Below are 15,833 nucleotides of genomic sequence, written 5' to 3' on the forward strand. Positions count from 1 at the left end.
GCTACTGATCTCAATTGGGTTGCCAAATAAGAATCAGGTTTATATGTAAAACACAAAATGAATTTACTTTCCCACTTACAACCCATCCTGAATAGGAAGCCTGGCAGTTCGCGAATAATTGCTCTGCTTTTGTCTGTCTCCACAGCAGGTAAAGCCCATCAGTGGAAGCGAAGTGCAAATACGCAAACACTCACGCGTGAATTTGAGGTTTTTAAAAAAATAAAGGTCTCCAGCGAAAGTGTAAAATTAATAATTTATAAACTCAAGTTCATAGTTTTGATCAAGCTCTCCAGTTCTTCAAAAATGCAGCAGCTCACCTCTTGACTAGCACTTCTAAGAGCGAGAGCATAATTCCCGCACTGGCGTGGCTTCCTGTACATTTTAGAGTTCTTTTTAAGATTCTCTTATTTGTTTTCGAATCTTGAAATGGTCTCACCCCAACTTACCTCTCTGAGCTCATCAACCCCTAGGCACCTGCCTCAGGTCTACAAACTGGATGCTATTAGAGGTACCAAGGACTAAGCGAGTCTTTTCCGTTGCCGGTCCCTCTCGTTGGAATGACGTCACACTTAACGTTAAGGAAACCCCCTCACTGCCCATGTTGAAAACGTTAACTCATCTGTACACAGCATGAGATTTGATTATGGTTTTACTATTTTTGTGCTTTTTACTGCTTTCAATTTGAATTTACTCTTTTATCGTTTGTTGTTGGGCGACTTATTTTTGCTCCATGTCCAGCACTTTGTATACAGCGGTGGTTGCTCTATCAATGAGTTGAGTTTTTGGGTGAATATTATTTGTAAGACTGCTGCCAACGTGATACATGGATAAGCAGACGAAAATTGATGGACAAATGTGGTCCCTGATGAGAAAACAAATTCTTTACCTGCACCGGTCTGAGGATGGACTCCGCATTGACCTCTTCATTACAGTCCCGACCCTGATAGTAAAAGATCTCCTGTGGATGCGGCTTTCTTCCGAGCAGTGGCAGCTTGCTCACAGGAACTTCAGAGGCACGAACAAACCATTGGACTATTGCCTTCTTCTGCATCCCGCCCTCTGAGACAAAAAAAAAAGAAACGAGGCTTGAATGAACTTCAAACTTTCAAAGCCTCTCTTTATAGAATTGAAGAGGGGTTTCAATTTAAATGATACCAAGTACAGACGGGGCCAATCGTCCAACCATTATGTTCAATACTCCGTTGCTCGAATAATTTTGTTTTCCAGAGCAGACATTTCTCACTCAAAAAAGAAAAGATTTCAGCCAGTTTCACTGCTGCGTCTTCTATTTGCACATACTGCGACAGCCATTCCAACTTAAAAGAGCCGCAGTTCATTCTTATTTTGGTTTGGGGAGTCGACGTATCACGTTCACTGCCCGTTCGTTTCGCCATGATAAAGAATTAGCATTAGCGTCACTTATCGCCACTGCACTGTTATTGGTATGGAGCACAGAACATTGCAAGTACCGTCAATGGCGTGATTGGCTGCATAGCGTCATTGCATCGTATTGTGTAATTGGCTGGACACCTGTCGCTAATTGAAATACACAGCAAATTGATACTGAAAAAAAAGTGTTATATCTAATTCATTTGCAGGGCGTTCACTGCACTGGATAGGTTTTCTTGCGCGCTGAGAGTGTGCGACCAGTGTGCAGTTGCGCAGCTTAGTGGGAACATTGGTGCCGTTGCATCTCCGGTAAAAGTAAATCTAAATGAAAGATACCTTTTATTGTATTGTCTCGTGCTGGAAACTTGAAGCATCAGGCAATTAGCTAGCTGCTGGTGCTACCTACCTACCAGTATGGAAGATTACTACACGATTACAATGTCAAGCGATTGACCACACAGGCATACATATTGGATAATTTCCCACAGCACACCTGACAATATCAACATCTGTGCTGTATGTTACACATACAGTACATTTGACAATAAAGTTTATCCAATCCAATCCAATCGTGCCGCGGCACACGGTTTGAAAAACACTGCTCTAAGTCAATGTTTTAAAAAGATACAAAAAATGTGGATGTTCTGCAATTGACACTGCTATCAACCCAACACTGCTTTGTGTTATTTTTCTTTCTCAGAAAATGAAGCACAAATTATTTTATGGGGTGGGGGCGGAGGGGAATAATTATCAACAATCAAACACTGCATTTCCACACTTTCAATCTATCCTTTCTTGGTTGGTAGCAATCATGAAACAATTCGGAATGCAAGATCCCAAGACTATGCAGTGCATCTCCACTCCCCTCTCCTGTGTTTTAAATTGACTTAATTTCCATACTCACCATCCCCAAAAAGCTTGATAACTTTGGCCACATAAGGGTTGTCTTCATCTTCACCCTCAATAAGAATGCAGTGTCCAGTGTTAATGATGTTGCGCCTGGGTAGACCCTCCACACTGATGACCAGAGAGCTGAGACAGAAAGACATTGTGAGCTTGAAATACTGGAGAGTCCTACAGACAGTATTCATTCACATGAACGACTGGTCAGTTATTCCTCAACCGGAGTGGACATACAAGATCGTTATTTTCATTACATTGGTAACGAAACAGTAATTTTTTAGGTGAACAACAGTCCAGCGGTACTTCTACTTACAAATGTCTCTTCATACAAAATTTCCAAGTTGCGAAACGCCTTAACAGGAAAATATTGCCTCTTGTTCCAAAAAAATTTCAAGATGCGAAAGGTAAAAATTAGAGCTGTCAAACGATTAAAATATTTAATCTAATTAAAAATGTAACTGTCATAATTAACTCAAATGAACTAAAAAATTAATCGTGATTACTCACACATTTTTTTATTATTTCTGAATTTCCTTTTACATTTTTTGTCCTATTTTTCCCCATTTTAATGCTCTCATCAACTTGGGATCATGAATCAGTTTTCTATGTGCCAAATGCAAATATTTACTGAAATAATTTCAATTTTACATGAACATTTTTCACTTGGAGCAGTTGTTCACACATAATCTCTCACACAATATTACTGTCCATCAACAACAGTGAAAAAAAATATTTTGTCACACAACAGCTGTTTAACAGCTTTTTAAATGAAATCAAAACAGAGCAATATAACATTATAAAGTGCACATCTAAGGTAAACTAGTACTCAGCCTATAGTGGAAGCGGAAGTCTCTCTACGGTTTTTGTGTCTACCTCATTTCGGATGACTACACTTGGTTCGATGACAACACTGGAGACGTTTTATTTTCGCTAGGTCGCTACCACTGTCAGACAAACACACAGAAGCTCCACCCGCTCTATTTATATGGACACGAAACGCTGTAACCTTCCACACAAAATAGTTCCAAACAAGTAACAATCGTGTCAGTGGCATACATCGTATACCTGTATGATACACAGAGAGAAGAACAGGTAAACTTTGGTCTTGTCGGTGGAGCAATCTGGCAACTTTTTAAAAGTAAACTCTCCATTCATAAACTCTTTAGGTATCCGTTTTCGGTGTCTCGCGCTGCTAAGGCTGGCAAAACAGACATGGGCGTGGAATTCTGCAGCGCACTTGTTGTTTTGTTCTGGAGTATTTATAGAGCACCGTAACATCCGCTTGTGACGTGTGCCGAGTTAATCTCGCGAGAAAAAATTTAATCCCGTTAAAATTAATTTAAATTAATGCCAATAAAAATGCGCTAAATTGACAGCTCTAGTTATTATGCATAGGTGCATATATGCTTATATTTTATATTTCACTCTGTACTAATAACAGTTCATTTTTTAAATAGTTTTTTGTGCATGCAGTACTTGTTTTATTTTTCTACTTTCTCCTCATAATTTTTGCTGCTATAAATTGCAAATTTCTCCATTGTGTGAAAAATAGTTTTTTTCTTATTATTATTCTTTTTCTCATTCTACGACCTCAAATCTTCCTGGCATCCCATTGGCTAAGAGGGACCTCTACCGTTGGTGTCTGTGTGTGTAGATAGCTAAATAGATATTTGTCTATGCAGCGTCCTCGTCATTCGTCTCTCGGGCCATGAGGCTTTTCGATAGTTTAACATAAATGTGAATCACCCAGAAAAAGTGTTCATCAATCGGGCAATCGCTCACTATGCTGATGTTTGCCTTGGACATTTTCGAAGGATTGTTAAATGCCGACAATAGCAATCGTCCTTGGATCAGTTCTTTAAAAAACGCCAGGCAAAAACTACTTCTAAGAGAGAACATGAACTAGAGGGCAAAAAACGATGAGGACACAGTTAAAAGTCAAATGACCATCATTTTTCTTCTTTATTCTTTGTTTTTTTTTTATATTATTCACAACTCTCATTTATTGTGCAAGAATATAATTGCAACGTGTATTTGTTGCATATTTTGATGCGTTTTTATGCTTGAGGAAATATTTATGTCTGAATTTTTGGGGGGCTTGGAACGAATTAGGGCATTTTTAAGGAAAAAACCTCTCTATTAGTTAAGAAACTTCTTTCAGACCCAATTAATTTCGCAAGTAGAGATGCCACTGCAAAGCTACTACTGCGTTTTTTTCACCTTTGCAATATCACTAAGATACGTCCCATTTTATCTCCTGGTGACGCAGAAATTACAATTTATGCGTTTGTTATGTTCCGCCTTTATTATTGCAAAGTATTGCTCACTGGTCTTCCCATATCCAGTGTTAAAAGCTTGGAGCTATTACAAAATGCGGCAGCGAGACTTATGAAGAGGGCGAAATTCAATCACAATACCCCGATACTAGCCAACTTGCATTGGCTTCCAATCCATTTAAGATGCCATTTCAACCTTTTACTACTTATTTATAAACGGTTACACAGTTGTGCACATGCCTATCTCATGAATCCGTCTGTTCCGCCCCGAACGCTTTGTTCACTACACGCTGGTCTTTGAGCGAGCGATTCCGAGAGCCAAATTGACATAATGGTACTCGTACATCATCATACTCAAACTAAAATATTGACATTTCTGTTCCAATTAATGGCCGTAAACTGTTCTGAAATAAGAATGTACACAATGCGTCAACTGATAGTTTAACAGCAATTTCACACTCACCCAAAGCCCAAAATCTTGACACTGTGCATGACGAGCATCCAATTTTAGGTCCCCCCAAATGCGAGTTATGTATAGAATTGCAATACATCCGACAACTAATACTCTGTTCGGATTCATTATAAATGAATCTCGAATATTTCAATAAACAGAATATTTGTAGAAGACAAGTCCTTACCCATATTCAACGTTTTTTAACTTCCTGTCGAACCTCAAGGGTTCTCCTTGCCACTTGTACTCTCGCCGCACTCGTAGTCTCGTTTTCATTCTATGCTTGGAAGTAAAGAAAGTGTTAATATATATTGGACTTCACCAAGCTCACAAGATTTGTAATGCTTAACTGTATAAAACCTACGTTGGAACAAGAGTTTGAGAGTCACACGACCAATTCTGCAAGGCACACATCGTTCGCTGCAGTTTCCCGGCAAGAATTACGTCACGTCCGCAAGAAAAGAACGTCTGAGCATGTCTCATTTCTTAATAGTGATGGGAATTCCGGCTCCTTTTAGAGAGCCGAATTTTTGGCTCGGCTTCCTAAAAAGAGCCGGCTCTTTCGCTCCCAAATGGCTCCTGAGTTTTTTTGTTGCTTAAATTAATTTAATACCAAAAATAATGTAATATTATGTGTAAAATGACGTACTAATGCAAAAAATAGACATTATATCAAATAGTTATTATTTATATGGCTTTATTTATATTCTTCTGAACATACTCAACATGGAGTGCTACAAAAATAAAAACAAAGTACAAAGACCCATCTCAAAACAAGGTCGTCAAAAAGTTCCAATCTCTGAATGTGTATATTTATAAGCTTTTAACTATTTACAGTAAAACAACAGAAGTAAGCTTTGAATACCACAGAACAAAATAAATTAAGATTTGTAAAACAAAAAGAAAAAAAGCAGCATCCAGGTAAAGGTTGTAGCTTGTCTTTAGCAAAGATTGGCATGAAGAAAAACCAAGTGCCTCAGCTTTGAGGGGTTGATCCTGTTTCTCCTCTCTGTTAATATTTGCCCTGTTTTGGAGAAGATTCTCTCTGAGGGGACAGATGTTGCGACAACACACAGCCAACACAAAATGGATGAAAATACCTTGCAATCATTTTACCCAGTTCCTCATCAATTGTGTTCTGTTTTGCTGGTTTTATAGCTTTTTGCATAAAGTGGCTCATAGAGCTCTGAGTTGTACATCTAGGCAGTTGTGACATTGCAGCAGCAGCAACAGTTGCAGACACACTAGCACCTTCATTAATAGCTGGTTCCCTTGCTTGTCTTTTCTCTTCAAATTGTACTGATGGGTGGACATTTCTGATGTGCCTGTGCAGGTTATTTGTGGAGCCTGATCTATGGGATATTTTAACCTGTCACGTTGTGCCCGAGGCGATGAAAGATCGCCTCGTGCACAACAAAATAATGAGGTGGATCCCCAGGTAAAGCAGACACGAAAAGATTTTGTATGAACACAAAAAGTCTTTAATAACGAACAGAAAGAGCCCGACAGGGAAACAGTAACAAAAAACGCTGGTCAAATAAGGACCAGGGAAGAAATAAGGAAACAACAGAAAATGCTCGCAGAAAAAAAAACAAAAGGCGAGGAAGGTCGGATTAGACTATAGACTAAATATACAATTTTGGGACTAGAGAGAACGCAAGATAAACGGCCACAAGGCTAGAAGGCAACGAGAAATCTACTATAGAGGTTTTAGCGCGAGAGAACAATGGCACGGCGTGGAATTCTCCGGCAGTGAGTGGACTGCCAGAGCCTCTTAATAAAGGCAGATAATCAACCCGAAATGACGAACAGGTGTGCAGTTGGCGGAGGGAAAAGCCCGCCCCCTGCTGGAAGACACGGGACGTGACATAACCTTGCACAGTCTACACGCTGCCTTTGAACTATCAATTAAATTGAAATGAGTCCATATTTCACTGCGTTTCCTATCCATTTTCTCACCTTTCCACTTTCCACCGTGTTGTTTTTTTTCACTAACTAGCACTCTCTTCTCCTCGTCTGTCTTGTTCGCGTGCTGCTCAGTGTGCTGATGTGTGTCTCTTCTCTAACCCCTCCCCCTTCTCTAAACTGCAGCGTGTGTGTGTGTGTGTGTGTGTGTGTGTGTGTGTGCGTGCGTGTAACCCTACCCTTCCGGCTCCCATCGTTCACTTCAAAGAGCCGACTCTCGGCGCCGGCTCTCGGAGCCGGCTCGTTCAACAACGACACATCACTATTTCTTTCAGCACTTTCAAACAGCCATCCAATCTCATCATCTGCATTCATTGGGGCTTGCCTCCCAATGTTTTGTATGACCTCCTCCTCTGATCTGGCAGCCTGGGGCCCTTCACCATGGAACCTGTATTGTACCTCATCAATCTCAAGTTGTGACAGCAGTTGTCGTTTGTGGATGTTGGAACACTGAGCTATGAGTTGTTTTGTGGTCAACCGTGACTGTGGGTTGCCAAGTAACCATTCAGCCCACATTCTCTGCATGTAACCCCTCTGATTAGGGTTGCTTGAGGAGTAGCATTCCAACAGAGCCATGTTATCGCATCTCGCCCATCTCCGTTTTGTTCCAGTAGTCCATTTTTCATCAAGGTGCTCTGGTTCCCCAGCACCTGACGCAGACCTTGTTTGGCCGAGCGACATCTGAGCTTGGGATTCAAACCCCCGTCTCCCGTACGCCAAACCGATGCCTTACCAACTGAGCTACCCAGCCGCTATGTCTAATCCAGATTGTTCGACTGGCAAGACCAAAGTTACCTGTATGTTTTGCAGTCGTTAACTGAGCTATCATCATAGCACGTCGAGTCTGAAATACCACTTAATGGCCAAGCACACAGCTGACGCGAGTACTCCGCCCCCTCATGGCGCCAACGTACTGGTCGTTCAATTTTTAAAAACAGGTAACCAATCACTACCAAGGGGCCGGAACGGGGGTGCAGTATGCAAATATCGGGAGCAGTGTTTTCCTTGTATGTTACAATAAAAGTCTGAATTGGCAGAAAGGGAGCTCGAGTGTGTGATCGCGGAGCAACTAAACCGTCGTTAGCTCTCAGAGATCCACTCCCGCCGATATTGAAGACAATTTTCCTGTGTGCCGAGTCATTTATTTAACTTTGTCCAAGAAAATCTCTGACACCCGCCCATCGGACGCTCAGCATCTCTGGGATTCTAAGGACAATGGGCATTTATGGGCTGGCCAGGACGCTGAGCTTTTCTGCATGATGATTGGATGATCTGTCTGAGGCTGAATCTCTTTTTGATTGACAGCGAAATGAGCCAATCACCGATCTTTTGATGTTGGCCTTGTGGAAGCATTTTTCAATTCTCATTCTGTTCTGAGTTGAACTGGAGACTTCTTCTAATCATCTGAGCGACACTCTCTTTGTTGAAAACGACTAGCGACAAATTAATCTTTCATTTCTGGTGGGTTTTATTGTAGTTGCTGTAGTTGTAGGACACTAGTCGCTGGAAAAGACGCCTTGTTGGTTTGACACGGTCACAGATAATTTTCTTGAAAAGGAACAGAGAGTAGAATCCACGTATAAATAAACAGACATATTTACAATGTAGGCAGAAATTGAGCTTCACCTCCTTGACAGACCAGTATCTGCCACTGATATATGTTCCCCAAATCATTCAAATTTGGTCAGGTTGTTTCCAAAACTGTGGTCATTCAAATTTCGAATTTATGTATTTATATATATTGGGTTGACAGGAATTTCAAATGTAACTGTTTAAAACATTTACAGCGAATATGCATTGAAAAAATATTCATCATAATACAGCAAAAGTGGTTCTTAAGTTTTTTTTAGTTAGAACTCATATTTCATTGAGATATTCATAGAGGCCAACCATTATTCATATAATTTTCAAAATAAACTTTTGTTGAAGTTTTCTTAACTCAAAGGGATATACAGTATATCTCAATGCGAGAAAACATTTTTTATCGTTAACACAAAATCTTTATGTCTGACAGAGATATCAGATACGTATTTTTTTCCTCCTATGATATCTACCAAGCTGTTCCAGAAAAAAATGGGTGGGTGTGTTCTAAGACACGATACATGTGCCAATTTTAGGGAGCCACATTACATGGCAGCAAGGGGTTGAGTTATGACCTACTGGACTCTCTGGAATTTCAGAGTCTAAAATTCACTCACCTCTGCTCAACTTATTTGTGCTGAGACAGAAGGCTCCTCACTCTTAAGACAGAGCACCAACTGAGTGATCGGTAAGATGTGCACTGCTTTTTCAGCACTGCTTCATGAAAAATATTTACGACTGAAGAATTTGATCATCGACAGGACGTGTGTTCAACTTTCATCTTGGCAGACAAAGCAGCAGCTAGCAGCTGAAGGGACTGTGTCCAATCAGGAATTCTTTTTCTCTGGATATTTAGCAGACTGTAACAAGGCCACATATATTCAAATGGAGATTTCATTTGAAGATGGTAAAAACTCCAGTACTAAGTTTGAGTACAAGCCAGTTCACCAGGCATTTAGGGATCGCTGGAAAGAGACGGATGAAACAATGTGTCGCCACAGCATGTCCTTTCACTTGCACCATACAATGAGGAGTGACTTCTTCGCCAGCTACCTGTACCTGTTGGAGAAGATTCCTCTCGGTAAGACGGTCCAGTTGTCTCTTTTATGATTGAAGACTTAAATTTTGCTTTATCAAATGTCTCAAAACAACCACTCTTCATAAACAGATCATTGACCACTCATATATTCAAGTCAAGTCAAGTCAACAGTATTTATAGAGCACTTTCAAACAGCCATCGCTGCATACAAAGTTCCGTACATGGAGCAATTTAACATGCACAATAAACAGTGAGACAAATCGGTAATAAAGGCAATAGAAAGCACGAAACAGTAAAACCAAGAACAAATCTAAGTCATGCTGAGTCGAATGCCAAAGAATACAAGTGAGTTTTGAGGAGGGTTTTGAAGATGGGCAGCGAGGAGGCTTGCCGAATGTTCAGTGGGAGATCATTCCAGAGAGAGGCACCAGCAACAGAAAACGCTCGATCCCCTCTGAGCCTCAGTTTAGTTCTTGGTACTTCTAATAATGTCTGGTCCACTGACCTGAGGCGCCGGGCAGGTGTGTAGGGGCGGATGAGTTCAGAGAGGTAAGGTGGCGCGAGATTAGGAGTTATGTGCTCCCTCTTACGAGTACCAGTCAAGAGGCGAGCAGCGGCATTCTGGACCAGCTGAAGGTTATTAATGGAGGACTGGCTGACTCCAAAGTAAAGAGCATTGCAGTAATCGAGCCGGGATGTGACAAAGGCATGAATTACTGTGTCAAAGTGTTCATGTGAGAGGAGAGGTTTTATTTTGGCCAGCTGTCTAAGGTGAAAGAAGCTGGATTTAACAACGGCACCAATTTGCCGATCGAGTTTGAAATCACTGTCCAGTTTAAGGCCCAAGTTTGAGACAGTTGATTTCAAATAAGGAGACAGGGGGCCCAAGTCTACAGGATGGAATGTACAAGGGCCACTGGGACCAAACAATATCACCTCTGTCTTCTTTTCGATGAATTTCAAGACATTATGTGCCATCCAGGTTTTGATTTGTTCCAGACAGGATAGGAGTGGCCTGAATGGAAAGGCGTCTTTCTTGCTCAGTGGGACATAGATCTAGATCTGCATAGCAGTGGAGGGGAATACCATGTTTCCTTAAGATGGAACCCAATGGGAGGAGATACAGCGAGAACAGCAGAGGCCCCAGAATTGAGCCCTGTGGAACACCACATGACAGGGGAGCAGTGCGTGACTAAGAGCAGCCAAGGCTGACACAAAAGGTTCTGTCAGCTATATAGGACCTGAACCACTCAAGAGCACTGCCGCCAATGCCCAACAAGTGCTGCAAACGAGTCAGCAGAATACTGTGATCCACTGTATCAAATGCTGCATTTAAGTCCAATAAAACTAGACACACGTGGTCTCCAGAGTCATTTGCCAGGAGGATGTCATTAGAAACGCGTAACAGGGCTGACTCTGTGCTATGCATCGTCTTGAAACCTGACTGGAAGACCTCCAAGATGTTATGTTCATCCAAGAAAAGTTTCAACTGCATGTGCACCACTTTTTCCAGAATTTTGGAAATGAAAGGCAGTTTGGAAATGGGCCTGAAACTTGACAGCACATCTGGATCAAGACCAGGTTTCTTGATCAAGGGTTGGACCACAGCATGTTTAAACTGTTCGGGAACTACACCAGAAGAGAGGCTGCTGTTGATAATATCCAAGACGGATGCGCCAACACTCGGGAGAACCTCCTGAAAGAAGTGCGGGTGAAGAGAGTCGCAAGGGGAGCCAGATGGCTTCGTCTGGCGAACTACATCCTCCAAAAGCGCCAACGACACAGTATCAAAAGAATTTAGTACAGCTGAACATGGAACATGGACAGAGGGGTCAGATGCGGTATTTGAGACCGGAGTCCTAGCTGTAGAGACCTTATCAATGAAAAACTGAAGGAATCTGTTGCACATCTCGGGTGAAGAATCCGAGCAAGTAGGCAGGGGGTGGGGGGGGGGGGGGGGTGGGTGGGGGGGTTTGAGTACAGAATCTATCGTTTTAAATAGTGCGCGTGGGTTGTGACGGTTAGCTAGAATAAGGTCCGACAGATATTCTCTTTTGGCCTCTTTTACTGTGAGCTGGTAGTTACGCCAGCAGTCTTTCCAAATTTGATAAGAGACATGCAATTTGTCTTTTTTCCACTTGCATTCAGCTTTGCGACACTCCTGCCTAGCTACGCGGGTAATGTCGTTAAACCATAGCTCGGGTTTAGGCTTTGGGAGCACAATTTTTGAAGGAGCCACCAAATCCAGGATGGCACGGCATGACGAGTCGAACCAAGAGGTGAGTTCCTCTGTGTTAGACGAGGGTACGCAAAGGTTATTAAAGGCATCAGAGAAACGACTAGCAGTGCGAAGGTTAAAAATTCGGCGTTTACAACTAGGAGCACAAAATTTCACAGCAGCATGCGACAAGACTACGTCAAATAAAACTGCCATGTGATCAGAAATCCCATTTTCAAGGACTTCCAGATTTGAAACCGGTAGACCATGAGCAAGGACAAGGTCTAAAATATGTCCTTCTTCATGTGTCGGGCTGGTCACATACTGCACAAAATTAAAAGAGTCAATAAGTCTTAAGAAGTCTTTTGCTAGCGTTTTTTTCTGGACAGCACACATGGATATTAAAATCCCCCATTAGGAGGATATGATCACATCTCAGCCTGATTTCCGCAAGAAAGGTTGAAAAGTCGCTTAAAAAGTCTTTGTTGTATTTAGGAGGACGGTAAATGACAGCACAAAGCACCGGGAAAACACGGCCAACTTCAAAGAAGTTTGCTTCAAAGCTGTTGCCCGATGTGGTGAATGTGCACCGTTTGCGTTTGAAATTGTTCTTGAACATGCTCACCGTACCTCCACCACCTCCTGATGTCCTCGGGATATCGAGGAAACCACAGTCAGGTGGTAACAATTCAATCAAAGCGTTGTACTCACCAGTACCTGCCCAAGTCTCCGTCAGACACAGAAAATCCAAGGAAAGGAAATACTCCCTCAGAATATGGTTCTTGTTCGTCAGCGACCGGGCGTTTAACAACGCGATCCTTGTGGAAGTATCAACGGGAGGGATTGCCTCTGTCGATCGCCGAGCCCGGGGGAATTCCCTCAAAAAGTTTCGTTGGATTCCTCCCCGAGAAAGGCGCACAGGGTAGGAATGCCATGGCGCGTTGGGAGAGCCAACGACTGTTAGCAAGTTGACCACTGCGTTTGCCGCGGCTGCGGCGGCGGCGCTTCCGTGAAGGGAGCGAGCGAACGCGGAAGAGATCAGCCGGCAGGTTAGCCAAGAACGGTGGTAGCGTCTTTTCACCACTGTCTTGCCAAAACGTGGCCGAATCTCCAACGTGTTGTTGAATCAATAACAACGATCGGCGATCATAAACCAACATCACATTTGTAAGCGCCTTTCATAACACTCAAGGACACTGTACAACCAAGAGCAATAGTAAAACACAGATAAAATAATAAATAAATAAAGAAAGATTTAAGGCGGGTCGGCAAGTCTGAATAGGTGGGTTTTGAATATGGAAAGAGAGTCAATGTTACGAATGTTGGGAGGAAGTGAGTTCCAGAGTTTGGGGGCAGAGCGACTGAAGGCTCTGCACCCCATTGTACTGAGACGGGCAGAGGGTAGAAAAAGGTGGAGGGAGGATGAGGACCCGAGTGTGCAAGAGGGAATGGAGATTTGAAGAAGATCTGACAGATAGGGGGGCGCAAGGTTATGGATGGCTTGAGGGCCGTGGAAACCAAAACATCAGGAGAGGAGTCTATGTCTGGAGTCACGGTGGCGATCCTTGCAGCGAGAGAGTCAATGTTGATGTCTTTGATATTACGGTAAGAGATGATGCAGGGTGATTTGGAGGTGGAGAGCCAGAGGGGACATTAAATGAAATGAAAAAGGATTAGGGCCAAATTTGACCCTTTGGGATTAAAGGGTAGCAATTGAGTAGCAGAATTTATAGGGGCCAAATTAGACCCCATGGGTTCTCCAGGGTACACTCTAAATCCGTCTTCCTCAACTGGTGGACCGCGATCCACGACCGGACCGCCGACCTGCTCTGTCCGGACCGCCGACCTCCTCTGTCCGGACCGCCTCTGTCCGGACCCTCGGCAAATTGTATAAAATAATAAATTATAAAGTGATTTTTACGTTATACATTTTATATTTTTGGACTATAATCTGCGCATTACCGCGATCGCATGTTAAAATTATCCGTTTTATTATTTGCGTGCAAGAACAGATGTATTGCAGAGGACGCAGCAGCGCGACTGTGTGTGTATAATGGTTGAACAGGGCATGTCGGCGATAAAGATGCGCTGATTGGCTCCTCTGAACTTAAGGTGTGCCCATACATAAGCGTCGGCATATTCGATGCGCTGATTGGCTCCTCTGAACTTAAGGTGTGCCGATACATAAGCGTCACGCATTCAAAACGGATGATTGTGTCAGGAAACAGACGCATGCGCGACTCCACAGTGTGCTCACAGCTTCAGCACAGGAGAGCCGCACACAGACAATTAGACAAGACGAATCGCGGGAGGTTTCGATTGTGTGCAGTTTTGCTCCCGTCTACCCGGGGATCTTTGCAGCTGTTTAACAGCAGAACACCGCAACATGGTAAATGAACATCCCAATGTCGTCCTCAAATAATATTTGCATGCCTCAGACATTGCATTCACCTTTAGTGGAAGAACAGCACTGCACATTCCTGTGCTCCCTGTTGTCAGTATTTTAAATGGTTCTTAACTCCTCTTCTGATATATTTTTCAGTGATTTCAGAGGGATGTGAAAAGGGGAATTGTACAAATGAAAAGAATATTTTTGTTTTCATGTTCAGTATTTATTTTGGTAAAATGAGAATTTTGTTTTGCTTTTGTTAAACTAAGGGGAAAAAAGACAACTACTGTTTAACAAAGTTAAAGTAAAAATGTCTTATTTCCCTAAAAGGGCTATTTCTATTATTAAGCAGGCACAACTTAACAAAATAAAAAGTTCCTCTGCCTCAACACAATACCTCTCATTATTGGCTGTGTACTGGCAAAGTGAATAATTGTTATTTAAATGCACCCGATTATTGGTTGGTTGTGAGGAGTGTTGATTTGTATAAGTTTGGCTTGACCATACTAAATTGGCATATAGCCCTGCTCCCCATGACCGCCGTGCATGGGACCGGACCTTGGTCTTATAAAAAAAAAAAAAAGAGAAAAAAAAGTGGACCGACAGCCTTTCTAGTTGGGGACCACTGCTCTAAATTGTCCCGAGCTGTGAATGTGAGTGTGGATGGTTGTTTGTCTGTGTGTGCCCCGCGTTTGTCTGGCTACCGGTTTTGGGTGTCCCCGCCTACTGCCCGAAGACCGCTGGGATAAGCTCCGGGACCCCTCACAACCCTTGTGAGGATATGCGGATAGGAAAATGTATAGATGGATGGAAATGAGATGAAGAGTTAATGTTGGATTCTGTTTTTAAAAAAAAGTGGAGGTTAGAAGTAAAACGCCCCAAAATGCAATTTTTGAGATAGCCCTGGCCACTCCATGGGTAATCTTGCCATCCCTAGGATAGAACTCTAGCACCAGTACTATATTGTGAGGGTTAGAGTTGTTGAGGTGATGTATTGGATGATAAATGCTGCTCAGACAGCATTTTCACAGCCCCTTTGTCCGAAATCTGCATTAATGTCATTGAAACACTATGGTATTTGTTTCAAAACTCAACTCTCAGAATTCCCACAATGAAATAAACATTGTACACATACAGTATATTTGGTCTTTCATGTGTGGAAATGTAATACAATGTAAATGTATTTATTTGCCCTGACAGCGAAACTGTTTCCAGTCACATGTGAGTACATCCAAGGAGAGAAACAGTTCTACTACAAAGCGCAACAGTTCTATGAGGATGTCCCAGCCTCAGAAGAGGGAATGATGGGAGACTTTGTGGAAATATCAAATGTGGATCTGGAGACTTCCCGACAATTTCTAAAGAGGTTTGTGGTAAGTGTGACTGAAAAAAAAATATATTACCACTGAAGATTTCGGTTGACTAGAATTAAAAAAAATAAAATTCTGAAATGTTGATGCTTTACATCAGTCGGTATATGCACGGCGTGGGGGGGTGCTATAGCCCCATCAAAAATCTGTCGAGCTCTGTCACCCTCCACCCACCAATCTATTTCCTTATTTAAGTTTAAAAACAGATGGTTAGCACATTGGCCTCACAGTGCACAGGTGCAGGGTTCGAGT

The 15,833-nt window shown here is 42.4% G+C and overlaps 2 protein-coding genes and 1 long non-coding RNA gene across 5 annotated transcripts in view; 1 reads left to right on the forward strand and 2 right to left on the reverse strand.

The window, feature by feature from the left end:
- Positions 1-5,523, reverse strand: part of orc1 (origin recognition complex, subunit 1) — a 44,189-nt gene extending 38,666 nt beyond the window's left edge. The window contains exons 1-5 of one of the 3 annotated variants that reach the window (XM_052073367.1): positions 5,384-5,523; positions 5,207-5,296; positions 4,039-4,194; positions 2,294-2,421; positions 887-1,059 (exon numbers count right to left, since the gene is read on the reverse strand). In XM_052073367.1, coding sequence (XP_051929327.1) covers positions 887-1,059; positions 2,294-2,421; positions 4,039-4,055 — 318 coding nt within the window. In that variant the 5' untranslated portion in view covers positions 4,056-4,194; positions 5,207-5,296; positions 5,384-5,523. Of the gene's footprint in view, positions 1-886; positions 1,060-2,293; positions 2,422-4,038; positions 4,195-5,206; positions 5,302-5,383 lie in introns of all 3 variants that reach the window. The other 2 variants (XM_052073365.1, XM_052073366.1) reach the window with 2 other exon arrangements.
- The window catches only part of LOC127605754 (uncharacterized), a 90,785-nt gene extending 79,239 nt beyond the window's left edge, over positions 1-11,546 (reverse strand). Inside the window, exon 1 of the long non-coding RNA XR_007963650.1 lies at positions 11,478-11,546. This is a non-coding gene — a long non-coding RNA (uncharacterized LOC127605754). The remainder of the gene's footprint in view (positions 1-11,477) is intronic.
- Positions 8,150-15,833, forward strand: part of ntmt2 (N-terminal Xaa-Pro-Lys N-methyltransferase) — a 28,754-nt gene continuing 21,070 nt past the window's right edge. The window contains exons 1-2 of the mRNA XM_052073481.1: positions 8,150-9,646; positions 15,412-15,584. Coding sequence (XP_051929441.1) covers positions 9,259-9,646; positions 15,412-15,584 — 561 coding nt within the window. The 5' untranslated portion in view covers positions 8,150-9,258. The remainder of the gene's footprint in view (positions 9,647-15,411; positions 15,585-15,833) is intronic.

Source organism: Hippocampus zosterae, chromosome 8 (assembly GCF_025434085.1).
Source record: "Hippocampus zosterae strain Florida chromosome 8, ASM2543408v3, whole genome shotgun sequence".
Taxonomy (NCBI): Eukaryota; Metazoa; Chordata; class Actinopteri; order Syngnathiformes; family Syngnathidae; genus Hippocampus; species Hippocampus zosterae.